General features: G+C 42.4%; 1 protein-coding gene across 1 annotated transcript; it reads right to left on the bottom strand.

Annotated features, from left to right (window-relative positions):
* Nucleotides 1-10,168: 10,168 nt before the first annotated feature.
* On the bottom strand, nucleotides 10,169-26,502 carry LOC145349126 (NHL repeat-containing protein 3-like). Its single transcript, XM_080197496.1, has 7 exons — nucleotides 26,168-26,502; nucleotides 18,780-18,932; nucleotides 17,866-18,016; nucleotides 16,083-16,283; nucleotides 14,405-14,496; nucleotides 12,242-12,354; nucleotides 10,169-11,285 (listed from the first exon to the last, which is right to left on the bottom strand). Exons 1-7 carry the CDS (start codon nucleotides 26,285-26,287, stop codon nucleotides 11,051-11,053), a joined length of 1,065 nt encoding a protein of 354 aa, XP_080053622.1. The 5' UTR covers nucleotides 26,288-26,502; the 3' UTR covers nucleotides 10,169-11,050.
* Between the last annotated feature and the right edge of the window lie 326 nt (nucleotides 26,503-26,828).

Here is a 26,828-nt window from a genome sequence, read left to right as displayed (position 1 = left end):
ACGCATTTGGTTGATTTCTTTATATTCCAGTAACACCAATGTTATTTGCGCATAACATGGCCTACTGATATGTAGGAAATGAATTTTGATCATGCAACTAGATACTTAAACAAAAACACATTTATTTATTTTCTGTACAGTTGGGCTTTGTGCCTTATACGGAAGCAATATTTCAGTCAGAGGCTGATGATGATTGGCTCAAATTTCTAATAATCACCATTATGCTCCAATTAAATTCCCATTCATAAAAAATGAACAGATACACAGTGTTTGCTGCAACTGGAGTGGAATTTTCTCAAAACAATTCTAAGTGTTGAATTCATGTGAAAAATGGAGTAAGTCACACTGCTTTTTTTCATTGAGAGCTCGGAGAAGAATCTCCCACACTCTGTGCACTGCAGAGTGCATGAGCGTGAATATCATTATAAGCCAGGGGCTGAAATCCACACGCTGAGTGGGCCACAGCGCATGTGCTGATATGGCAGTGCCAAGGTCGGCACATGTGCAGTGGCCACACACTGATGGCCTCTCGATTGTTGACCAGTTTGATCATGGCTAGCCCCGCGATGCCCGCAATGCCAGCTCTCTAGCCCCACCCGCACGGCCCGATTGCTGATGCCCCCCCGACCATTCCCAAGCCCAGCCCCAACTCCCCACTTCCAGTCTGCCCTGACCTCCACACCCCCCACCAATTCCAACCCCAGACTGTTACCTGATCGCAGTCCAAACCCACCCCTCCTCTTCAATGCCAAACCTCCCAGTAGGCTGACCAAGGTGCCCCTTGCGCATTGACACTTTGCCCCTTGGGCAGTGCTGGAGGCACAGGCTGGCACTGCCAGAGTGTCAATGCCCTAGGGGCACCCCCCCACCACACGGTCCTCTGGGGGACCCTGATTACCCCCCCTCACTCAAGTGAGGTCAGGCTGCTAGCTCTTTGAAAGTGGGGAGCTACTATAAACTCCACTGCAGTTAACCTCTCTGACCGAGGGTGGGGGAGGAGTGGGGGGTGGGGGATGCAAGCAGGCCCAGAGATTTCAGTTCCTGTCCCACTAATCCCATTCAAATTGCATTAAAATGATCATGTTAATTTTTTTTTGTGCCTCTCTGCCCATTTTGGAGCAGACACCACCAGGGATTCAGTGCTGGGACATGCTGGCAAAGCGCAAACGCGCATGCGAACGCCACAAGTCAGCCGCTGCAATAATCCCCCTGGCCAATTGTGTTAAAAAATTAGCTCAGCGGGATGGGAGAATCCTAGCACAACAACTTGTATCATTTCTCTGTTCCACCATTACAGCCCTCGGTTTACACTTTGTTCGCTTTGAACAGGTCCTGTTATTGATCTGGGTCTCTGGTCACACATCACATTTCATCCAAGGAGTCTTGCCCTGTGCAAACTGGGTTGTTGGATTTGCCCACAAAAATAAATGACCACTATTATTTGGCTACTAATTCAAACTCTTTGCAAGCATTCTAGTTCAATGTGACAAACAAGGACAGGAGTCAACTCTTAATAAACTTCCTTTATTTAGCACTTTAGGTACCAAACTCTGACACACAACAGTTGCAACACTCTTTACTGATCTTTAACTATTAACTGAACATTAGCTCCTTAACTGAACATTATTGCGGATACTTTAACAGAAAATGGATACTACCCTGTTTAGAACAGAATGGCCAGGCCTGCTCTCGATGTAGAATCTGTCCTTGTGGTCCTTCTCAGCAGATCTTTCTTCACGGCACACTTCTTGCGACGATTGAGTTCTAGAGTTATTGCTAAAAACAAAGGACTGAAACAATTCTTTTATCCACAACTTGTTTCAACTTTCCAGAAGGTTCTCTGGCATCCAGCCAATGGTGTAACTGGAAACCAATCACGTTGCTCGAACAGCCAATGGAAATACTTGCAAGCTTCCACGATGCTTTATTCAGATAACATGTAGCTCACATTGCCTTAACCCATTTATGGGTTCACCCAGTGCCATTGAGTCTAGCTCCAGCTAAACAACCCCCCAACTTTAATCAACACGGGAAGTTTCAGATCACAGTTCCCAGATCAGGTCACGGCTGACAGTAACTCTGCATCTGTTTTTAATTTCATCTTGACTAAAATTCCCAGCAGGCTTAACTGTCAGTTACACCTTGCTTTTTAAAGCCAATTTTGCCATTATTATTGTTAAAATCATTATTGGAGTCATTCTTTCTCCATCCACACTACGCTTCAAAACTAATTCACTGGCGGCAAATTTCTGCGGGATGCGCATTAAACAAATGCAGATCTTCCTTCCTTTTGTGCTATTTTTGCATTGAGTGCACACACTCTAGCTCCCCATGCAGGGAGGAATAACAACTTTGCAGCAACATGACAAAATCCACTCTCCACTGATAGTAACATTTTGATGTCTTCCTTCCGTGGTGTAGTACTTATTCTAATTTCAGCTCTTTGTGTGTTAGCTCCTCTCAGTCGGTGATGATCTTACTTTGAAAGCAGCAGTTTCCAGGTTGAAGTCCTGAAACCTGAGCACAAAGAGCGAGGCTGACACCTCAGCACAGTACTGAGGAAGTGCTACACTGTTGGAGGTGCCATCTTTCAGATGACATGGTAAACTGAAGCCTTGTCTGCCCTCTTCAGTGGATCTAACACATCCCATGGTACTATTTTGATGAAGAGTAGGGGGAGTTATCCCCAATGTCCTTATTCCCAGGTGGCAGTGGCAGAGGAAGCCCAATGGGAGTCTTATGTGTGGGAACCTATTTATTTGTGGTGGTTGAGAGGGTGGGAAGGGGGGAGTGGGTGTGGGAGCAGTGGGGAATCCAGTGATTACTGTATTGTGGGGAGAAGGGGTCCAATGCCGGCAATGACTGTTTGGGGGCCGGTTTTCAGTCAGATCCTGACACTTTGCCATTTTTTGGTAAGGTTCCACCCTTTGTTTTCTTTCTTTCTCTGCTGGGGTTTGGATTTATCCTCCACTTCTGGGTCCAGTCCAGTCTTTTTAAACTCCCAAAAGTTCTCAAACCCAGGTTTCCTCAACCAGCTTTACGTGGGCAGATAGCCTGTTTCCACCTGACCCCCTTTGCTCACATTTGACAATTACCAGTTTTGGCCACCATCTTAAATAAAGAACCATCAGCCAGGCAGAGAGCTACACAGAAAGGAAAATGCCAGAACTATATGCGGGCAGGAAGAATGGCAGACAAACTGAAAGAATAGTGGAGAAACAGAAAGAAAAACATTTGGATATTAATTGGGAAACAGTTACAGCAATAGGAACAACTTTTAAGCTATGAGTAACCATATACAATCAATTCACATCTCAGTTGTTTCCGCTTTAATCTCTAAGAGAGAAGATTGTTGATTTAATTCCCACTCCAGGACTTTAGCACAAAGGATTGGGGCTTACCTTGGGCCTCGGGACTCTGACCTCTAAATGGGGTCCCAAGCCGACACTTGCTGGAAGCAAGTCTAGCTCAGCAATCTTCTCAGAGGTCACCTACTATTTGGTCCCCTCCAGGCTTGCTGTCCCATTAAGAACTAAGGATGGTTTTGATTCTACTGGTTCAGGAGGACTGGAAGGTCTGAAGCCTCAGCAGTCTCACTTGGAGTGAGGCATGTCAGACTGTGAAATGGAGGTGCCTTCAGGGGGATCAATACAAATGAGGAATCCAAAGGTGGGAGGGCATTAGGACCTTTGGAACGGAGGGGACTCCCTCTGGGTGAATCATTCAGTAAGAAGTCTCACAACACCGGGTTAAAGTCCAATAGGTTTATTTGGTAGTAAACCCCACTAGCTTTCGAAGCGCTACTCCTTCATCAGGTGAGTGGAGGGTTCCCCACAGAACTCCCCACTCACCCGACGAAGGAGCAGTGCTCTGAAAGCTAGTGGTGTCCTCTTCCACAGGATGAACTGCCTGCTTCTACAAGATCTCAAACAGAGATGATTTTGTTGTTATTTTTCTGCTGGCAGAGTGACGCTCCCACCTCCCCACTGTGAGTGGAGGCTGCCAGCTCCTAGAACATTTCCAATGCTGAGATTGATAGTTTTTTTAAATCAGTAAGAGAATTAAGGGCCATGGCGAGAAGGCAGGAAAGTGGACATAGTGAATGTTAGATCAACCACGATCTTATTAAATGGTGGAGCAGGCTCAAAGGTCTAAATGGCCTACTCCTGTTCCTATTTACAAAAAAACAAAGAAATTTACAGCATAGGAACAAGACCCCTTGGCCACTCCCCCCTCAAGCCTGCACCGACCATGCTGCCCGGCTGAATAAAATCCCCTACCCTTCTGGGGACCATATCCCTCTATTCCCATTCTATTCATGTATTTGTCAATATGCCCTTAAATGTCACTTTCTTGTGAGCTTTCCAAGCACAATTAAAGATGGGCAATAAATTTAGGCCCAGTCTGTGTTGCCCACATCCTTTGAATTAATAAAAAATAATTCTGACATTATACATTAATTTATGGACAAGTTTAGTATTTAGATTGCAACTCTTGGTGAAGAACTCCATGTAACTTTATTTGCAATACAACATTGATTGGAAGCATTTTAGCGCTCTCTGGTGGATGAGATTGGAAATTATTTCCCACTGCCTTGGGAAGCAGCATAATCAAGGACTCCATGCACCCAGGACATTCTCTCTTCCACCTTCTTCCATCGGGAAAAAGATACAAAAGTCTGAGAACATGTACCAGCCGACTCAAAAACAGCTTCTTTCCTGCTGCCATCAGACTTTTGAATGGACCTATCATATAATAAACTGATCTTTCTCTTCACCCTATCTATAACGACAACACCACATTCCGCACTCTTTCCTTCTCCCCTATGTACTCGATGAGTGGAATGTTTTGTCTGTATAGCGCGCAAGAAACAATACTTTCACTGTATCCCAATACATGTGACAAAAATAAATTAAATCAAATCAAATCAAAACAACTATGTACAACTTACACAGAGATATTGAGCTTGAAAGGCTTACTAGGGAAACGCCGAAGTAAACTTTGGCTTTCAGCTGATTTTTCAACGGAGTCACTTTGATCCAAATAATGCATAATTTATTAATCAGCATTTATGTTTTATTACTGATCCAGAGTATTCTTTGCAATTTGAAGTGTTGCGAACTACAAGATTAAAATCAACATTTCCATTAAGGTCGATGAGATATTAACATTCTGATTCAGGAAATATCCAACATTCAGGTGAGTGTTCAGAATGGGAGAATGCAAATGTAAAGGCATACAAAACTAAATGAGAAGCTAAAAGCACAGATTGGGCTGGCTGGGCAATGTAGGCCAGATTGTCAGGGTACAAGCATCATAAATAATCATGGGTTTGGATACCCTTAACATGTTGAAGTAGTTTTTTAATTTAAAAACAAAATAAAAGCAAATCTAAATAAAATTTTAAAATTTAAATAGAAACAGAAAATTCTTGGTAAACCAAACTGGTCTGGCAACATCTATGGAGACAGAGAGACAATATTAACATCTTGAGTCTGTATCAGTCAGAAGGATTATACCATGGGCAGCGGCATGGTGGTACAGTGGTTAGCACTGCTGCCTTACAGTGCCAAGGATCTGGGTTCAATTCCGATCTCTGGTCATTGTCTGTGAGGACTTTGCACATTCTCCCTGTGTCTGCATGGGTTTCTTCTGGGTGCTCCGATTTCCTGCCAAAGTCCGAAGATGTGTGGGTTAGGTTGATTGGCCATGCTAAGTTGACCCTAGTATCAGAGGGATTAGCAGGGTAAATATGTGCTGTTACGGGAATAGGGCTTGGGTGGGATTATGGTCAGTGCAGACCTGATGGGCTAAATGGCCTCCTTCTGGGATTCTATGAAGGTGGGGCAGTGTAAAAGGTCACAAGTAGGAGGAAGCTGAGGACGGATTGATTTAAGAATATCATGGAACCAAAACAAAGGTCCTTCTTTCCAGTTCCATTTCATCTTTCATCTCATCCATAACCCCAACAAGAAAGAAGCTTTTTAATCTTCCTTTCAAGTATTAAGGAATGCAATCTCAAGCAATTTATGGATATCACCACCCATCTGGAATCCTTCACGCCTTTCCATCCCTCTGATCCCATTCCTTCTTCTAATCCCAGCCCTTGCTATGCATTCACCATACCCTCTGACCTTCCCCTCTTTGATGTTGAACATTCAAGGATCAAAGGGGATCTGATCGAGGTATATAAAATACTTAAAGGGATTGTTTGGGTAAATGTAGACCAAATGTTTCCACTTGTGGGACAATCTGAAACAAGAGGTCACCGGTATAAGTTGAGAGACAGTAGATTTAAAACTGAGATGAGGAGGAACTACTTCTTGCACAGGATGGTGAATTTGTTGCACTCGCTGGCTCATACTGCAGTGGAGCCTGAATTGTCGAATGATTTTCAAGGAAATAGATATGTTTCTGAAAAAAAAACTGGTTAAAGGGATATGGGCAATAGGTAGGAAGGTGGAGACCAGGAAGAGATAGAACATAGAACATCACAGCGCACTACAGGCCCTTCAATCCTCAATGTTATGCCGACCTGCGAAACCAATCTAAAGCCCATCTAACCTACACTATTCCAATATCATCCATATGTTTATCCAATGACTATTTAAATGCTCAATGTTGACGAGTCCACTACTGTTGCAGGCAGGGCATTCCACACCCTTACTACTCTCTGAGTAAAGAACTTACCTCTGACATCTGTCCTATATCTATCACAATCACAGCCATGATCTGATTGAATGGTGGAGCAGGCTCAAAGGGCTGAACTGCCTACTTCTGCTTCAAATTCCTATGTTCTATGCTTAAAACAAGGTCTCAACTTCATCCTCTTACACCTACATCTCAATGAATTTTGGACACAACCCAATGCTGAACTCTTCTTTTGTTGTCTTTGTCTCTGAGTTTCCTTCTTTGCACAGATGTCCTCTCCCCATTCAATGGGCCCTTTCACCTATTTCCACTCTTCTTCCTCTATCGCGACCCCTCACTGTGACCTCCTACCTGCTCTTCACCTTTTTATTGAGAACTGTCCCATGACCGTGACTGAGCTAATTTCTCTGTTCCCCTCACCCACTCCGACCTGTCTCCTTCCAAACTTGCTGTACTCAGTTCTGTCAAGTTCAACCCTGACCTTGTTATCAAACCTGCCAACAAGGGTGCTGCTGTTGTTGTCTGGTATACTGACATCTACCTCACAGAGGCTCAGTGCCAACAGATGCTGCCAGACCTGCTGAATTTATCCAATATTTTCTGTGGACTTTTAACTTGTTGCCCAGCCAAAACAAGGGCATTATAGATTGGTCATCACTACAAAATCCTCCAGATTTCATCTCCATTGAAATCACCAAGGATGAAAATCGGGATGTCGCCCTGTGATCAATTCAGCTGCCAGTTTTATTCTCAGCCAAGTGGGAGTAAACTGGAAATCTACTGGGGGTTATGAGAGTCACCAACAATTCCTGATTTTTGTTTTTGGAATTGGTGCATTGATAATGGCAATCAACATTTTAGATTTATCTGACATGGTCCCTTCTGTTCTGTCTTAATTCAGATACTATTCTTCCCAATAGGAAAGCCACTGTCTTCCCCAATTTACCATCGTTAAAATTGCATTAGATTGTAAAATGATCCCGATTGCCAAAGGTTTCCAAGCCTCCTATCTGCTTTGTGTGGGAAATCCAAACAAATGTAAAATCTGAGATGGGTTGGATCTGTGCAGGTAGCAACACGCTCACTTGAACTATTTCCACCACACACACAGGGTTAAAAACAGACCTGGTAGTTTATATAATTGAACAATATTTATTTGCTTTATTGGTTCCACAGCATTACCTTTTGCCCACATAATGTTGTTTAAGAACTTTATCAACTGTGTTAATTTACCTTGCTATTTTAAATGTAACACAAGTAAGAACATGCACTTGGATTGCACATTTCCCTTTACAGACAACGGCAAACTGTTTTATCATTAATGAATTACTTACAAAGTGGAGTTATTGTTTTATTGCAGTCAAGCATGTTCAACAAAGACCTATTAACTGAAGATTGTATTTTTTATATTAATTCATGGTATGGCAAGACTAAATTATTCTCCATCTTTAATTGCTCCTTGAAAAGATGATGGTAAGTTACCTTCTTGAACCAGAGAAGCCCATGGAGAGTGGGTACATCCATAGTGCTTCTGGAGAGGGAGTTCTAGGATTTTGGCCCAGCAGCAGTGAATTAATAGCAATATATTTCCAAGTCAAGATATTCTGTGACTAGGAGGGCAACTTGCAGCTGATGATGTTCCCATGTATCTGCTACTATTGTCCTCCTAGGTTTGGAGGCTGCTGTCAAAGAAGCCTTGGTGAGATGCGGCAGGACATCTTGCAGATGGTACACAGTGTTGGGATTGTGTGTCACTGATGAAAGGAATGAATATTTCATGTTGTAAGATGGGATACTGATTAAGCAGGCTCCTGATTGATGTCAAGCTTCTTGAACGTTGCCAGAACTGCATTCATCCAGGCAGGTACAGGATATTTCATCACACTCCAGACTTGTGCAGGGTAGCTACTCAGGAATCAGGAAGTGAGTTATACATTACAGAATTCCCTGCCTTGGACCTGCTCCTAGCCATAATGTTTATATGGCTGGCCCAGTTAAGTTTCCGATCAAGATTTTGAGAATTCAGCAATTGTAATTGTCATTGATTTATTATTGTCGCATGTATTAACATGCAGTGAGAAGTATTGTTTCTTACCCGCTATACAGACAAAACATACCATTCATAGAGAAGGAAACGAGAGAGTACAGAATGTTGTATTACAATCATAGTTAGGGTGTAGAGAAAGATCAACTTAATGCAAGGTAAATCCGTTTGAAAGTCTGACAGCAGCAGGGAAGAAGCTGTTCTTGAGGCAGTTGGTACGTGACCTCGGACTTCTGTATCTTTTTCCCAACAGAAGGTGGAAGAGAGAATATCCAGGGTGCATGGGGTCCTTAATTATGCTGGCTGCTTTGCCAAGGCAGCAGAAAATGTGGACAAAGTCACTGGATGGAAGGCTGGTTTGCATGATGGATTGGGCTACATTCACGACATTTTATAGCTCCTTATGGTCTTGGGCAGAGTAAGAACCATATCAAGCTGTGATACAACCAGAAAGAATGCTTTCTATGGTGTATCTGTAAAAGTTGGTGAGAGTCATTGAATGTCAAGGGGAGATGGCTAGCTTCTCTCTTGTTGTGGCTTGTCATTGTTTGGCATTCATGTAACACAGATGTTAGTTGCCTCTTATAGGCCAAAGCTGGATGGCCTTGTCTTACTGCATGTGGCATGGACTGCATCGTTATCAGCGCAGTTGCAGATGGAGCTGAACACCTTGTTCGTCAGTGAACATCTTCACTTCTGACCTTATGATGAAGAGGTCATTGATAAAGCAGCTGAAGATGGTTGGGCCTGGGACACAAATGCCATCCAACTGTGGAATCACATTGAATATTGGACACCGTGTTTTGCATTTTGCAAATACAGGCTAGTTGGATATGGTCTGTACTTTGCCCACTGCAAACAACAGAAGGGATATGCTGATTGATACAATTCGCCAGTTTTTGAGATGAATGGATTGTATACCTAGCATCACACTGGCACCTCATACCACATACTCATGTGCATGATAAGCAAAGTAAGAAGTCTGACAACACCAGGTTTAAGTCCAACCGATTTATTTGATAGTAAACTCACAAGCTTTCGAGGTTCCCCTCTTTGTCATGGTGACCTGACGAAGTAGTAAACTCACCGAATAGTAAACTCACCTTGAAAGCTTGTGAGCTTACTATAAAACGAATCAGTTGGACTTAAACCTGGTGTTGTCAGACTTCTTACTGTGTTCACCCCAGTCCAACCCCAGCATCTCCACATCATGATAAGCAAAACATCTTTTTGACATCATTCCACTGCAAGAGGCTGGGAAGATTGAAACTCAGAAATTCGCTGGCACGAATCGTGCTTTACAGAGCTTGAGTGCACACCGTCATTTCCCAGACGGAGAGTGTGGGCTCAAATTCACCCCTACAAGTGCAAAATGTGGAAAAAGACTAAAGGTAATATGAAGGAAAGAGAAAAGCACAATAAATCACAATTATTAAATTAGTAAAAGCATTTGTCCATTTGCAACAACGCTCAGAATTTCAAATAGTCACCAAACATTTATTATTTTCTAGTATTTATTACATTTCGCTCACTTTAAGAGAAATTTTAGCATTACAAATAGCATTTGGAAAGGCTGAACAAACCCATGAAACCTTGGCGTAAATCCTGCCCATCATGGGAATTATCATGGGGGTACAGGAAACTTAGCGAACCATTTAAAGCTCCATTGGCCTTGGGTGGGAATTTCCAGTCTTGGGGCAGTGAGTCTGGAAAATGCTTCCTTTTGATTTATTTTTCTCTTTGTTAATGTTTAAGCTTCCTTGCTGTCATTTCATCAACTCCTTTCTGGGAGCATTGCTCTATGAGTAGTGACTGGTTCCAGTTCATCACTCAGGTGGTTATCATTCATGTGTGAGTCTTCCTAATGAGTATTAATTGATTATTTGATTGAAGGGGTTATTCAGAGCCAAAACCATTCCTTTTCTCAATCAAAATCTATGCATTCGCTTCCAGGAAGGGTCACTGGATAGCATTCAGGAATAGGAACCCCATATTATTTGCACCACCCCTCTTCCCCCAGATCTGGGACCCCAAGGTTGGGTGATATAGTTTCTCCTCCCCCCCGCAATCTCACCCATGCTGAGATGAACAAACTCAGTACAAACTGGAATAAAACGTGGAATCTTCCTGGTTTAGTTTTCCACCTAGGAATTTAAAATGTCTGACTTTGCATTGGACTGGAGTCATACCATTGCCAATGCAAATACAAACTGTTTGAGACAGCCTTTTAGAGGGCACCTTAAATTCGTATGTTGAAGGTTCAAATCAGGACCTAACACCTGCATTATACTGCCACTCTTATGTTAATGCACATTTAAGTCACTTTGCATCATTGTGAAAGTGGCAGTCTAAAAATTATTTCCTGTCATTTGGTATGAATTTCTGTGCTTGTCGTGCACCGATTTCTGCCACATAAATAGCACCAGTTTTGCGATTAACGTCCACTAAGTGCGGCTTCACATCATCAGCCAACTGAATTGTATCCACTATCTGGCATGTTCCAATGTTGCCTATTGGTGGGACAGATAAAAGAATGATTCTGTTGCTGTTCAGCTGGGCCACAACGAAGTACTTGTTGTCATATGTAAGCCTATTAAAAAAATTTAAAAAACACAATTTTTTGGTAAGATTGCTGCATGCAATATGGAAAATGAAAATTACCCAATATTATTACATACGATGCCCTAAACACTTAAGGGTCATTGGTCTAGGCCAGGTAAGAGCCTCCAAATTCTACTGGCTCCAATCATAGTAGTTGTACCAGAATTGCACCTGCAGTCCCCTCCAACTCTAACCCATCAAAATTTATGTGGTGATCGGGAAGCCACCTTATTTGCACATGGTAGGTCGACCAAAGTGCCACATCTTTGGCATCCATTCTTTTGCTTGGAAATTTGGATATCATAGCATTCATCTTCTGAGCATCAGCTGCTTATCAGATAGGCAGTCCTAATCATGCTTCATATGCCAGCTTTTAGTACTATGCTGGGTACCTATTCATGGCCAGAATGGAGAACACCTTACTTAAGAATGCCCAATTCCGAGGTGCTATTTGCCTTGGAAAGATTAGACTTAAGTTTAACCCATTACAAGCCAATACAGAAATGACAATGACCTGATTTAACACTGCTCCATTTCTGTGGGAGGGGGGTCCTGCTGAATCTCATTTGAGTAGAAGCCCTGAGGAACTTTGAGTTATTGAGCTTTTGTTCAATGAAGAGAATAGAAACATGTTAGCCATTGTCAGTGCTGTGCAGGTGGAAGGAATGCGCTCATTGCCAACATTTCAATGCTGTAATTTATAAATCCCAGTCAAAGAAAGGAAGCTTGATGTTTCCCAAAAAAAAAATAAAAACAACAAATAAACTAGTTGTGTTGAAATGCTTCTGCATGCATCAAAGTCAAGAGGAAGGAATGGTACTGATACAGGCATTACAGAATTGGCAAAACTATTTTTAAAAAGTCAATTGCCAATGAGACCTCAGGTTTTACCCTAAGTACTAAGATTCTCTATTATGTATGCATTGATAGATATCTAGAACTCACCTAACAGAGGCAGGGGCATCATCTGTGAAGCAGCTGGTCCACTGCCCAAGCCATTCTCCTGAAGCCTCATCAAATACTTGCAAACGCTTGTTGCCCTTGTCAGCTACCCAGACCTACAGTTGAAAAATAACTGAGTTACAGATAGAACCATTTACATACTTTTATTTTATACTCTTCCTCTCCTTTTGTTTCTACTTCTGTACCCTCAATGAAACTGCTTTTAGTTAAGAAATACTGAATATCCATATGCCTCATTGTTTACCGACAACAAGCCCACCTGCAATGAGGCCTGTCAACATTTTCAAGTTTTTCCGTAATACTCATAAGCCGGAAGTTACAGCCATTTATCCAGGTGGAATCTTCTTATTCTACCAATGTTGCAACCCCTGCTGTGGGTTTCCCAGCGACATGAGGTGGCTTCAATGGGAATTCCCATTGACAGTGGCGGAACCAGCAGATCCTGCTGCCAGCAAATGTTTTACCATTTCCGCCACAGAGAGACATGCTGCAGGGAAGCCAAAGAATTGTGCCCATGAAGAGGGAAGCACATCGTAATTTAATCTTGCTTTTATTGTTTTGTGAATTCATTTAAGGTGAGTGATTTCATAGAGTTATCACAGAATCCTACAGTTCAGAAGGAGGCCATTTGGCCCATTGAGTCTGCAACGACCACAACCCCACGCTGGCCCTAAAACCCATAATCCCTTGTATTTACCCTAGCCAGTAACTTTGACACTAAGGGGCAATTTAGCATGGCCAATCCACCTAACCTGCACGTTTTTGACCTGTGGGGGGAAACTGGGGCACCGGTAGGAAATCCACAGAGAACGTACAAACTCCACACAGACAGTGACCCAAGGTCGGAATTGAACCTGGGTCCCTGTCATGTATGATGATTTTGTCAGCCATTATTGATATCCCAACGTGAGACTGCTAACAATGTCAAATCAGGGGAAGTTTTTCATGTAGATAAACTTTATTCAGAAATTAGGTTAAGATTACCAAACTGACTTCACATAGAAAGTGGAAAGATGGTGCTGACTGATATTATCCTACCACTTCGGGCTGGATGAAGCTGCAGGTAAAAAACACATTTGAGGTTTGCTACATTATCGATTTCTCTTAATTTTAGTGAAGAAATTTTACTCGCGTTTAGAACACATGTTTTGGATTTAACAAATTGTACACTATAGCGTTAGATTTGACAAATTCACCAGGAACCCGTATTGAGAACTAAGGTGCAGATTAATCCATTGATTCCTGTGCCCTGTTCTCAATAAGGATCTTCTTCTTCTTCATCTAGAGTTCACAGCTCAAAGGCAGGGCTGATGGACAGTGCCACAACTTTCACCTGGATCGGGTGGGTCACAGGGATTAGCCCTATGTTGTTGGCATCAATCTGATTCACATCAGCCATCCAGCCAACAGAGCTAACCAGTCCTTCAGGAGTTAGAGTTGCTGCAGCACTGTGCGTTTTTAACATGCAGGTTGTAGTCCAGAGCTATAAACAGGGATGGTAGAGTCCAAAGATGCGCGGGTTCGGTTGAATGGCCATGCTAAATTGACTGTAGATGCATAGGTTAGAGGATTAGTGGGGTAAAATGTGCGTGGGTGTGGGGGTGGGGCTTGGGTGGGATTGTGGTCGGTGCAGACTCGATGGGCTGAATGGCCTCTTTCTGTACCGTAGGCTATGATTTCTATGTCTTCTAATTTTCTTTCCATCACGTAGCTGCCCAGGAATCTCTTCCACTCTCAACAACCGTCCTTGGCCTATGTTGGAAGCATTTGAAGATGAGTGCTCAATCCATTTGGCTGAACACAACTTCCTTGGCCACCAAGTCCTGAAGTGCAACTTGAACCCTGAGCTTCCGGCTCAGAGCCAGAGAGCTTCCTTATGTGCCACAGGGCCCCCATCCAATATGCATAACTGAAGAAGTTTCTGCACAATCGAACAAAAGTATATGCACAAGCACTAAAATTTCAGTTTAATACCGGCAAACATTTTGCAAAAGAACATTAAAAATGGTGCCTTATCGAGTAATTAATTTTAATCTTTGGCATCAACACAAGTGCATTCAACATAATGACAAAGTATCCATATTTTTGATTTTAAAACTGTAGCTACAGACAATTCATTTATCAATGATAGAGGCTGTGACTTACCCTCCCTACTGTATCCTCAGTTACACTGTGTGGAATGTAAAATTGAGAAGGCCCACTGCCCTCTTCTCCTTTCACCCAAGCTATCCTAAGGTCTACAACAAATAAAAACACCAATTACAAGACCATTTATTTCCTTTATTTACTTATTTCTACTAGAGTACAATGCAACTGTTTGGGGGGAAAAAAACTATGAATGAATGCAGCAGTAGATAGGCATCATGTTAAATTGATTTTTTTTTATACATCCTATATATTAGGCAATTCCAGTGCGAAACAGTCCCAGATCAGGAATACACATATTAATATACATAAAATAGAATTTTAAAAAATGTTTGTGGATGCCAGGATTTTCTTTTGAAGTATCTTATTTTCAACAGACCGTGCACCATCTGTGTCTTATAGTGGGCAGCAGGTTACATGTTTCTATGGCTAGGAATTTCCAGCCCAGTCGTGGTGGGACCTACTGTGGAGAATATGGTGATGCCAGCCAAAAGTGAACTGATTTTCAGCAGGGTTGGAAGATCCCAGCAACAGATGGGGCTGGAAAATCCTGTCTCTGCCAATATTGCCCTTCAAACAGAAGCTAATGGGCAATAAGTGCCTTCTGATATCTGTCATTTAGATTTTTCTTTTTGGAAGAGGTGTTTGACAACTGTACAGAATACCAACTTTGAATTTTGGGACTTTAGAAAGGGGTGATGGAGAGCTGGAGGGAATGGAGGGTGGGGGGTGGAGTGATTCTCAGGTTGCTGTAGAGAAGGAAAAACCTGTGCTGTCATCTCCAAGTATGATGCTACAACACACTTTACTGTAGCAAAGTTTGAAATGAAAACTTCTACATACATTATCATTGATGTACTTATTGAGATTTTGGCTGGGATTTTCCAGCCCTGCTGTGATAGGAAGTGTTCTTCCATGCAAAGTACTGACTGAAAATCTTATGGCAGCTGTTTTATAAGCTGCCTTCACAACATCAGACATTTAAAACGGCGTTGCATTAAGTTTGGGAATCTCAAAAAAAACTGTCAGCTAATGAAACATTTCTCATAATCATAGCCTAACATTCTGAAAGCACTGTATCCATTTTCCAAGTGCCAAATAGTTACCTAAGAATTTGTGAAAGGGAAGGGATGCATTGCATATTAAATGCCATAACAGTCTGCCATATTGGTAAAGGCTGGAAGAAACAGATATTAGGCTCACTGTTTGCACATGTAAAGAATCTAACATTTGTTGAAGCTCCCTTTCCAAAACTGGACTGTCCTGAACATGACCTGTGATGGTTGAACTTCATTTAGAAAAATGTGGTCTACATGTGGCCTGACCAGCAATCTTTAAAAGGAAACTGTAGGCCATCAAAAAAGCAACTTTGAGAAAAGTATTGCATTGAGTGTGGAGCCTAGGGCAAGTATAGCACATATTAAATACAGATTAGACACTCTCTTTCTAAACTGTCCCATCCAGTTCTCCGAAGAAGGAACATGAAAAACCTTAACATAGCTTATGTGCTTGAGGGACAGTTTACAGTCTGACTTCTTACTGCTTTAGGTTGAGGAGGGAAAAACTTGAACAAATTCATTTTGTCCAGCAAACCTTACACCAATCCCAAACCACAAAAATAATTGCTTTCAAAAAAAGTAACCAAATACCAACTGAAGTTAACAACAATTTAAGTTACCTTGTGTCAGTTTGATTAACCTGTTATTTAAGCCTCCATCGCCATCCACAATGTACACATCCCCCTTGCTAGAAACAAACACTGCTGCTGGTTGATCAAATTGCAATGGAATTAACTCAGAGCCAGGAACACCCGGTATCCCCAGAGTTTGAAGAAGTTTTCCCAATGGAGTGTACTGTTTGACTGTGTGCCCATATTTTCCTAGAACAAAATGAGAGAAGTTGAATTTATTAAGCTCCTTTCACATCCTCAGCATTGCTGCCAAAGTATTTCATAGAGATATAATTATCTTTGAAAAGCAGGCACAATTAATTTCCAGGTAAATGTGACAGATTCTGGCTTCGACACCCTGCTCTCCCCATTGTAATGTCATCTACAGATGTGACCAATTTGTGCTGCATTTCGGAATCCAGGTCCTAATGTCAATTAAAAATGTCTGATCAGAGGAAAAATCCCTCTGCACAAGCCTCTCCAGCTGGACTGTACTTCTCTAACTGCTGGCCATTTGTTATCTAGCTTTTCAGTTTTACCTCGGATATGTATTGGCTTAAGATAGTATCATGTGGAACTTAATCAAAAACTTTACCAAAGTACAGGAAGGCAACATCTTTGGACTTTACAAAAATTACTTATCTACTCCCTGGCAGGACTAAGTTAAAACCGTGGTAAAGTGAGGCAAGCATTAAAAAAAACATTTCAAATAGTCAGATTCGATCAGCATTTCTGGTTCCATTGCATGTCAAAGTAACAACTGACAAAACTGTCACTGAAAAAAAGCTATAGACTCTCCATGTCAAGCAATAATCCTTTTTCACCATCTTCCATTGTGGTTTCATTGAGGCAAGACGGATGTAACAAAAGAATTTACTTTTTTATTGTTTCATGAGATGTGGGCATCATTGGCAAGCAACAAAGTGCTGGCCTATCTCTAATTGCCCTTGAACTAAGTAGCTTACTAGGCCATTTCAGAGGGTAATTAACAGTCAAACCACATTAGAATCATAGAATCCTTACAGTACAGAAGGAGGCCACCCAGCCTGCACCTGCAACAATCCCACACAGGCTCTATCCCTGTAACCCCACATATTTACCCTGCTAATCCCCTGACACAAGGGGCAAATTAGCATGACAGTCCACCTAACCTGCACATCTTTGGACTGTGGGAGGAAACTGGAGTACCCGGAGGAAACCCACACAGAAATGGGGGGAACATGCAAACACAAACAGTCACCCAAGGCCAGAATTGAACATGGGTTCCTGGAGCTGTGATGCAGCAGTGCTAACCATTGTGCCATTGCTGTCAGCTTGGGAGTCTCATGTAGGCCAAGCAAGATTAGGATGGCAGATTTCTTTCCTGAAAGAACATTAACAAACCAGATGGATTTTCACAATAATTGATGGTTGCCATCTCTGAAAATATTGTACTATGCATATAATGAACCTGCTTCTCTCCCCTGAAAAAAATAATTAATTTGTTCTAGCATAGGACCATTTATCTTTATTTGGTACAGTAGAAAAAAAGACTTGAAACCTGGTAGTTATGATGACAGAGAAGTGACAACCTGATGTTAAATCCCACCATGACAAGCTGAGAAATTGCATGAGTTGCCATTAGAAAATTAAACCACACCTTATAAATTATTCTACATAATGATGTGTGCCTACGCCCCAGAATGAACAAGTAAAATTATTTACACTCAAACAAAATGCAGGATAAAACATTTATCAAATCAATTTTATATATACAGAAACTGAAGCTGTAAATTCACTATACCAATCATACCATTGCCAACATCTGTCACCCACACAGACGGTGAAGGTGATGCAGAAGTTGCAAAGATCCCATGTGGCATCTCGATTGTTGTGGTATTCCACTCTTGGAGGAAATATCCATGATCTGTAAACATCAAAACTTTTGGTACCGATATTCCTCTCTGGAAGGTTTAAGAAAATATGATCTTTATTGCAATTGAGAGAGCCTTTGAACCCTTACTTTGAAAAACACTTTCAAATAAGATGTTAAATATTTTGAGCTGCTACATATAGTGCCAACGAAATTCTTCTGAATCTACTCTTCTACTGTTTGGCAGTTGATATAAAGTCCAATAATACCTGTATTAGCGAAGACTTGGGATAGATTATTGAGAATGAAGAAATTGAGCAATTACATATGCAGAATGTTTCCATTTTCCAGTAACATGGCACCAACTTCTTCAAACAAACTCAGGCATAGGAACAGAAAAGATAGCCCTCGGCCTATGTTTATCTCTCCAGTGGACAACTCCCATCATGACATCTCATTATATGGTTAATAAGCCCAATGTTTAACCCTCCCTTACCATGCTTGGGTAACTGCTCCAAACACTTATTTCTCTAAAGTAAAGAAATTCTCAAACTTGGCTTTTCACTGATACAGGCTTAAAAACACAACGTGCATGCATTTGCCAAGTTCACACGGTTTAGTGGTACAATATTTGTGTCATGTCTTTGAAGGGGCAACACAATAGCTACATGCATACCCACAATTAGAGGGGTCAGTTAGTGATCCTGACTGTTTCTGCTCATCTTAGCAACTCAATCACAAGCGGCAGAGATCTAGATTCAAGCAACCAGTCAGAAAGCAACAGAGCAAGAAAAAAGTTAATAAAACGAGAGAACAGTATTAAATAATCATTCAAATGAAAATGTATGTCTCACCTGTGCCACATAGACAACATCTGCCACTGGGTCAACTGCAACACCAAACACCTGACCTGTGAAAAACTCTGGAAACTTAGGCCATCCTACATCCAGTTTGTAGAGATTTTTCTCAGCTGGTTTAGGTAATTCAACATAAATTCCAGCTATTGCCTAATGGGTACAGACATGAAAAATAATTTTAAACATTTCCCTCAAATATCTGGACCACTATCTACCAATTTTGTCATATAGCTATTGTAACCAAGATTAGAATGCAGGAAACTCTCCTTTAGTTTTACATTTTCTATTTGGTGGTCTAAAAGCATCTTTTTCTATTTCATATTTGATTGAAGGAGAGAGAAGCCTTCCTCTCAATACCCTACGGTTACATGTATAACCCCTTGAATAGCCTTCAACAAGATAAGCACGATACTGCTTTAAATCTTGCAATTCAAAATGTAATTTTATGAACAACACTGGTGAAGAGGAGGTAGGTGATAGTCAGTCTTTTCTGTATGGTTGTTAATGCAGTTGGAATGTTAAAGGGAAGTGATTAGGATAATGTGTTGTAAATTTGTGCTAGTATTACTTTACAGTTTGAAATTTGGCTTCTTTGACAAAAGGGCCAGACACAACCAAAAATCACTGAAGTTCTTCCCATAACTTAGTGAGTCAAATGAAAAAAAGGGAAAAGTCAGCCAGGATCACTGTCTCGTAGCACTGGATGCTTGCTATGTAGGATCTGCCTAAATTGCTGTTGGGGCGGGTTCAATCAGATCCTGCCCCACCAGCATGGTATTATGGAAGCTGCCACTTAATGTTTTTAAGAAACAAATTTTTATTGAAGGTTTTTCACTTTTAACAAACAATACAACAAATGTTCAAGGATAGATACAGTACAGCAAAATCATTTTCAAATAAATACAACTAAGAAGAAACAGAGAAAAAAAACTCAACACAGCTAGTTTAGATTATTCACTAAACAAACAATTGGGAATATCAGGATAACAGGAAAAAGCCATGAGCACATGGCTCAGTGGTACACACTTTCGCCAACAGGATAACAAAGAGCTACATCAGCTATTCACCATTTATATAGATGATCTGGAGGAGGGAACCGAGTGTAGGGTGTTGAAATTTGCTGATGACACCAAGATTGGGGGAACGGCAAATTGTGCGGAGGGTGTGGAGAGTCTGCAGAAGGATCTAGATAGGCTGGGCGAATGGGCCAGGAAATGGCAAATGGAATTTAATGTTGGCAAGTGTGAGGTGGTCCACTTTGGTAGGAAGAATGGTAGGAAGGATTATTACTTACGTGGCGAAAAACTGCAGCAGGCGACGGTGCAGAGGGACCTCGGGGTCCTTGTGCATGAGTCGCAAAAACCCAGCTTGCAGGTGCAGCAGGTGGTCAGGAAGGCGAATGGGATGCTGGCCTTCATAGCGAGGGGGATTGAATATAAAAGTAGGGAGGTCTTGCTGCGGCTGTATAGGGCATTGGTGAGGCCGCAGCTGGAGTACTGTGTGCAGTTTTGGGCGCCGTACTTACGCAAGGATATTTTGGCCTTGGAGGGAGTGCAGAGGAGGTTTATTAGGCTGATGCCGGAGTTGAGGGGGTTGAGCTATGAGGAGAGGTTGAATAAATTAGGCTTGTACTCGTTAGAGTTTAGAAGAATGAGGGGAGATCTCATTGAGACGTATAAGATGATGAATGGGATGGATAGGATAGAGGTGGAGAGACTCTTCCCGCTCAGAAAGGACAGTAGGACTAGGGGGCACAGCCTCAAGATAAAGGGGGGGCGGTTTAGAACGGAGTTGAGGAGGAACTTCTTCACTCAAAGGGTGGTGAATCTCTGGAATTCTCTGCTCGTTGAAGTGGTGGAGGCTACTTCGCTAAATATTTTTAAGACGCGGGTTGATGGGTTTTTGATAAGAGGGGGATTAAGGGTTATGGGGAGAGGGCGGGAATGTGGAACTGAGCCACGACAGATCAGCCATGATCTTATTGAATGGCGGGGCAGGCTCGAAGGGCTAGATGGCCTACTCCTGCTCCTATTTCTTATGTTCTTATGTTCTTACAACATACAAAATCCCTTGGTAAGATCAGATACAAGCAAACAAGACCTATGACAGTACCCTGAGACATGCGATTGAGGGTGCCACTCAAGCCCCACCATCAAGAAATCAATCATTTCCCCTCATCAAACACTAACAATAGCATAATGTACTCACTAAAAAGCCAAATTACCAAGTGACCACTGTAATTATTTTCGCAGCCAAGAAAATATAAGAAACCGACCCAAAAAGCAGGATAACCAAGAATTCACTAACCACGCATGGCATGCACCACAATATATTTCCCCAGGTCCAGTTATCCTGGAAGCGCCAGCAGCAATAAAACCCAGTCTTCTCCAGAACACATAATCAGTACCTTAACAGATTACCATCAGGGATTCTTTAAACCCAAAATAACATTAGTACAAAAGCAATATATGACACCGTAAGTTCTAATGGGGGGGGTTTTCCTCAACTTATAGGGCCATATCTATCATCTCTATACCATATCACCTGCCCACCAACTTGCTGCGGTGCTACTCACCTTATCCATGAACAAAGTAAAGGGTACCAAAAAATATACTCCTTCACTGTAAATGCAAGAATTGCAGCACAACAATAAAAGGACTGAATATTACACAACCCTAATGTCACACAACCAACACAGCAGGTTTCCCAATGGAACAAAGAATACCCATTATCAGTCTACGAACAATATGTCCATATTGCAAAATCCAAATCCCAAGGATTTGTATTTGACCGAGGGCCAGAAGCCCTGCAAGCAGATCTCGTTACCCATCCTGCTCACCTGGTACCACACATGCAGACTAAAATTGAGTGCAAACAGTATCATACTAAGGTCTCCCTTGCCCCTGCCAGAGCATTCTGGTGGATAAATTCCATCATAAATAAATAAAGATCCCCGATTTTCAAATGATAATAGAATAACAGGAGACAAACGCCTCAGTGCTTATATTCCATACACCCATTTCAGGATAAAAAAATCATTAAATTAGGAGTACAGTTACAAGGGATAAAACTCCAGGATTAATGATGAACTGCAGGATAAGATAGCCATCCAAAGAACTTAAAAAAGCCATGAGAGGATTGTTGAGCATCAAGTATCCATCCGGAAATTCCATCAAACTTGAAATGCCTAGCCTTCAAATCGAGACTGTGAAAGCATGGCAGCCAGTTCTCAAATTTAGCCAGGAATTCAGCTCGTCTTGGGGATCAGGCACACGGACACTATTTCTCTGGCCCCATCTCCTCGATTTAACCAGGATGTCCAACATACCATGCTGTAGGATTTCCAAGGACTGGAGGTGAGCCTTCACCAAGGAAATTGCACTCACGGCTCTCCGCTTCATCCATTTTTTTCTCAGATATTTTGCAGTTCATCAATGTGGGCACCGATGACCTGTACCAGCATTCTGAGGCTGTCGGCCAAAATTTTAGTCACAAAGTCACCCATCATCTCAATGTCTATGACTCTGCCAAAGTGAGAGCCCATTCACCAGCAAAACAGCCACTGCAAAAAAGCCCCCACACCAGCTGTCTCCAACCGCCCTGATCAAACGAGGGTTTTCTCGACTTTGCTTGGTTCCCCGTCACCAAATATTTAACCAGGATATTCCAGGAACATAGCACAGAGTATATAAAACTAAATAATTATGGGTTGTGCATCAAAATAAAAAAAGGTTAAAATATGAGAAGTGCCAGAGCACATGCTTCCATCACGTTAATTTTTTTTGATTAAGTGTCCTTGTGTACTGAGGGTGCCCTCCCCATCCCCTCCCTGTCAGGTGGTGGTCGCCATGCTCATGGTGGGAAGGGGGGGGGTTCCTATTTCTGAATGCTGATATTGGGGTGCCCTTTAAAAATAGCACCCCAATCTCTGTGAATGTTTTGCGGTATGCATATTTTTACATTTCAAAGGTGGGTGAATCCCATCCAACAGACACTGCTAACACCAGCAGGAAACACTCAGTTTTTTTCTGCTGGTGGCAGCACTTTGTTTTTTCAGGGAGGATCATGGCCAATATTTCCATGTGCGGATGACCCAAAGCTAGGCCAGTATGTGTTTAGTGACAAAGCTGTAAAGTGGCTAGAGGTGGAGTTGGACAGACTTAGCAAGAACATGGCAGACGGAATATAACACGGAAAGAAGTGGAAGAAAATGTAGATGTACAAAGGGACCTGGGTGACCTTGTCCATAAGTCATTGAAAGCTAACATGCAAGTGCAGCAAGCAATTAGGAAGGCTAATGGAATGTTGGAATGTTGGCTTTTATCGCAGGAGGATTTGAGCAAGCTCTTGCTTGAATTGTATAGAAGCTTAGTTAGACCGCACCTGAAGTAGTGTGTGCAGTTTTGGCCCTCTTACTACAGAAAGGATACTATTGTCAAACAGGGAGTGCAACAAAGGTTCACCAGATTTGTTCTGGGGATGGCAGGGCTGTCTTGTGAAGACAGATTGAGAAAACTTGCCTATATTCTCTAGAGTTTTGAAGAATGAGATGTAATCTTATTGAAACCTATCAAACACTTAAAAGAATAGACAGGGTAGACACAGGTGAGACGTTTCCCTTCGTCGGGGAGTCTAGAACCAGGGGCACAATTTCAAAATAAGGGGGAAGCCACTTAGGACCAAGGGGAGGAGAAATTTCTTTACACAGGAGTTGCGAATCATTGGAATTCTCTACCCCAGAGGTTAGTGGAAGCTCAGTCATTGAGTATGTTTAAGTTGGAGACTGATAAAAAGTACTGAAGTATCCGATCGGCCATGGTCACATTGAATGGTGGAACAGGCTTACTCCTGTTCTTACGTTGAGGGGAAGAAGGAAAAGACAGAGGGAATTAAGGAATTTTACAATTTTTAAATCCTGTTATAGAATCTCTGCAAGAAATGAATCATTTGCAGGAAAATTTGTAGGATGACTTGGATAAATCTTTCAAACAGCAATGGGTCAAATAGCTTCCTTTCAATGTTGTATCATTTGATGATCTTGGTCATGCCTAGGCTAATTTGAGCCAAGGTGAAATAACAATGCTGGCTCATTGTCAGTCGCAAAGGCATCTCTTAAAAAGAAAACTTCAAAGATAAATACTGTTTTGTATTTTCAGGATGCTTAAACCTTTCAAACTATCCAGCGTTAAAAAAAACAACAGAAGTGGCAAAGTGGTCTGTGTGGAGTTTGCAGATTCTCCCTGTGCTCAGGTTTCCTCCCACAGTCCAAAGATATGCAGGTTAGGTTGACTGGTGAAGGTAAAATGCCCCTTGGTAGCCAAAAATGTGTAGGTTGGGGGGATTAGTGGGGTTACCGGGATAGGGCCTGGATGTGGTGCACTTTGGTGCAGGCTTTATGGGCTGAATGGTCTACTTCTGTCTCACTAACATGATTGATTTTTTTTGAGGAGGTGATGAAGGTGATCAGTGGATGTTGTCTACAAGGATTTTAGTAAGGCTATTGACAAAGTCCCTCATGGTAGTGCTCATCTAGAAGATTAAGATGCACGGGATCCAGACTTGGCCGCTTGGATTCAGAATTGGTTTGCCCACGGAAGTCAGAGAATAGCAGTGATGGGTGCTTTTCTGGCTGGAAGTTCATGACTCGTAGTGTTCCGCAGGGGTCCATACTGGGACCTCTGCTGTTTGTGATAAATATAAATGATTCAGATGAAAATGTAGATGGGTGGGTTAGTAAGTTTGTCAATGACATAAAGATAGGTTGAATTGTGGATAATGTAGAAGGTTGTCGAAGAATACAGCAGGACATAGATCAGTTGCAGATATAGGCGGAGAAATGGCAGCTGGAGTTTAATCTAGGCAAATGTGAAGTGTTGCACTGTGGGAGATTAAACATTAAGGGTATGTAAGTTAATGGCAGGACCCTGAAAAGCACTGATGTACAGAGGGATCTTGGACATCAAGTCCATAGCTTCCTCAAAGTGGTCTCACAAGTATATAAGGTGGTAAAGAAGGCATATGGCATGCTTGTCTTTATTGGTCAGGGCAGCTTTATAAAACTTTGGTTAGGCTGCACTTAAGAGTATGGTGTTCAATTCTGGCTGCCACATTACTGGAAGGATGTGGAGGCTTTGGAAAGGTGCAGAAGAGTTTTACCAGGATGCTACCTGGATTAGAGGATATGAGCTTTAAGAAGGTGGACAAACAAGGGTTGTTTTCTCTAGTGCGTCAGAAGCTCAGGGGAGATCTGAAAGAAATCTGTAAAATTATGAGAGGCATAGATAGCATTGACAGTCAGAATCTTTTTCCCAGAATTGAAATGTCTAATACTAGGGGGCATGTACCTAAGGGGAGGGACGAGGGACTTCAAGGGAGATGTGAGGGCCAAGTTTCTTTTTTTACACAGAGAGTGGTAGGTGTCTGGAATGCAATGTCAGGGGTGATGATGCAGGCAGATATAAGGGTGTTTAAGGGGCTTTTAGATAAGCATATGAATATGCAAGGAATAGAGGGATATCAACCAAGGGCAGGCAGAAGGGGTTAGTTTAATTTGGAGTCTTGTTCGGGACAACATTGGCCAAAGAACCAGCTCCTGTCCTGTTCAATGTTCTACTGCACTATAGGGATTCAATCACAATCACCTTTAGCTTATTGCCTGGTCACGTAAATAGTAAGAAGTCTCACAACACCAGGTTAAAGTCCAACAGGTTTATTTGGTAGCAAAACCCAAGATCCCGGTCGAGGCTGTCCTCATGCGTGCAGAACTTGGCTATCAGTTTCTGCTCAGCGACTCTGTGCTGTCGTGTGTCGTGAAGGCCAGGATCTTGGGTTCATGTCACATTGTCTGTAACCCCCACTCCTTACCTGGCCTTGCAAAATCTCACTAACTGTCTTGTCTGGAAACAATACACATCTCTTTAACCTGTGCTTAATGCTCTTTCCACTCACATTGTCTATACCTTTATGACTTGATTATCTGTAAAGACTCGCACTCCAATCATTATTTTGTAAATTGAGTTTGTGTCTTCATATGCCCTGTTTGTGAACACAACTCTCACTCACCTGACGAAGGAGTAGCGCTCTGAAAGCTAGTGGCTTTTGCTACCAAATAACCCTGTTGGACTTTAACCTGGTGTTGTGAGACTTCTTACTCTGTTTACCCCAGTCCAACGCCGGCATCTCCACACATAACTAGTCCCAGTTGACAACCTGGCAAAATTCTTAACAATAATCCCTCGCAACTCTTAAAACATACGCAAACCCATTGTGTGTGGTTTATCCCTAACAAATGTCCACCCCTCCACCCTTCATTTATACGGCTTAATCTTACTTCCTCAAAAATATCTCCCCTGCAGGTTTCAGAATAACAGACTTCTGAGGCTTACCGGGTTAGCAAACGGTGCAGGTAACAATATCCAGAGAGATAAAAATGAGACAATCATGATTAAGGCTACTAGGGATTTGGTTTGTCTGACAGCCACAAATTTCCAGCTCGCCGTCCACATGACTGTTTACATTCGACGGTTAGACAGCAAAGGCGGCTGCTCCAGCTGCCAGAGAAACCCTCGCCAGAAACGGTGCCTTGAGGTATTAAGCCCCAGGGATTGAAAACACGGGAATGAAAAATAAAGCCTGGGGTGGGGGGATAAAACTCAACAAAGTCAGCCAGACGTTGGGAAAAGGGGAAGGAAGGCTGCTGAAGGTCCGGACGTCATCATCCGGCGCCGCGGTAGTATGCCAGGCCCCCGGGATCAGCGCGACAGGAGGAGGGCCCGACGCGAGCGGAAGGTTCGAAGCGGTGGCCGTTAGTCGGAGGCACAGAGGGAGCGAGCGAGAGAGAGAGTGTGTGTGTGTGTGTGTGTGTGTGTGAGAGAGAGAGAGAGAGAGAGAGGCGAATCTCAACCCCTCTCCTAGTCCTCAATCCCTCTCATCCTCTTTACTGAGATATCGTGAGGAATTCAGCCCCCACTCCGGTTAACGCAATGGAGCGGGTAGCAAGGAGGAGGAGGGAAGGGGCAGCCCGGGGGGCCCAGTGTGTTTGCTAGC

Source organism: Carcharhinus amblyrhynchos, chromosome 10 (genome assembly GCF_965287045.1).
Source record: "Carcharhinus amblyrhynchos chromosome 10, sCarAmb.v2.hapA, whole genome shotgun sequence".
Classification (NCBI taxonomy): domain Eukaryota; kingdom Metazoa; phylum Chordata; class Chondrichthyes; order Carcharhiniformes; family Carcharhinidae; genus Carcharhinus; species Carcharhinus amblyrhynchos.
Note: the sequence above shows the minus strand (reverse complement) of the source record. Positions and strands in the feature narration are given on the sequence as shown.

Excerpts from the sequence above, each read along its gene's own strand:
- LOC145349126 (XM_080197496.1), bottom strand. The coding sequence starts at position 26,287 with ATGTGGACGGCGAGCTGGAAATTTGTGGCTGTCAGACAAACCAAATCC. Across the intron at positions 18,017-18,779 it reads ATGTTGTCTATGTGGCACAG|AGAGGAATATCGGTACCAAA; the intron begins GTGAGACATACA and ends TAAACCTTCCAG. Across the intron at positions 16,284-17,865 it reads GGTGACAGATGTTGGCAATG|GAAAATATGGGCACACAGTC; the intron begins GTATGATTGGTA and ends ATTTTGTTCTAG.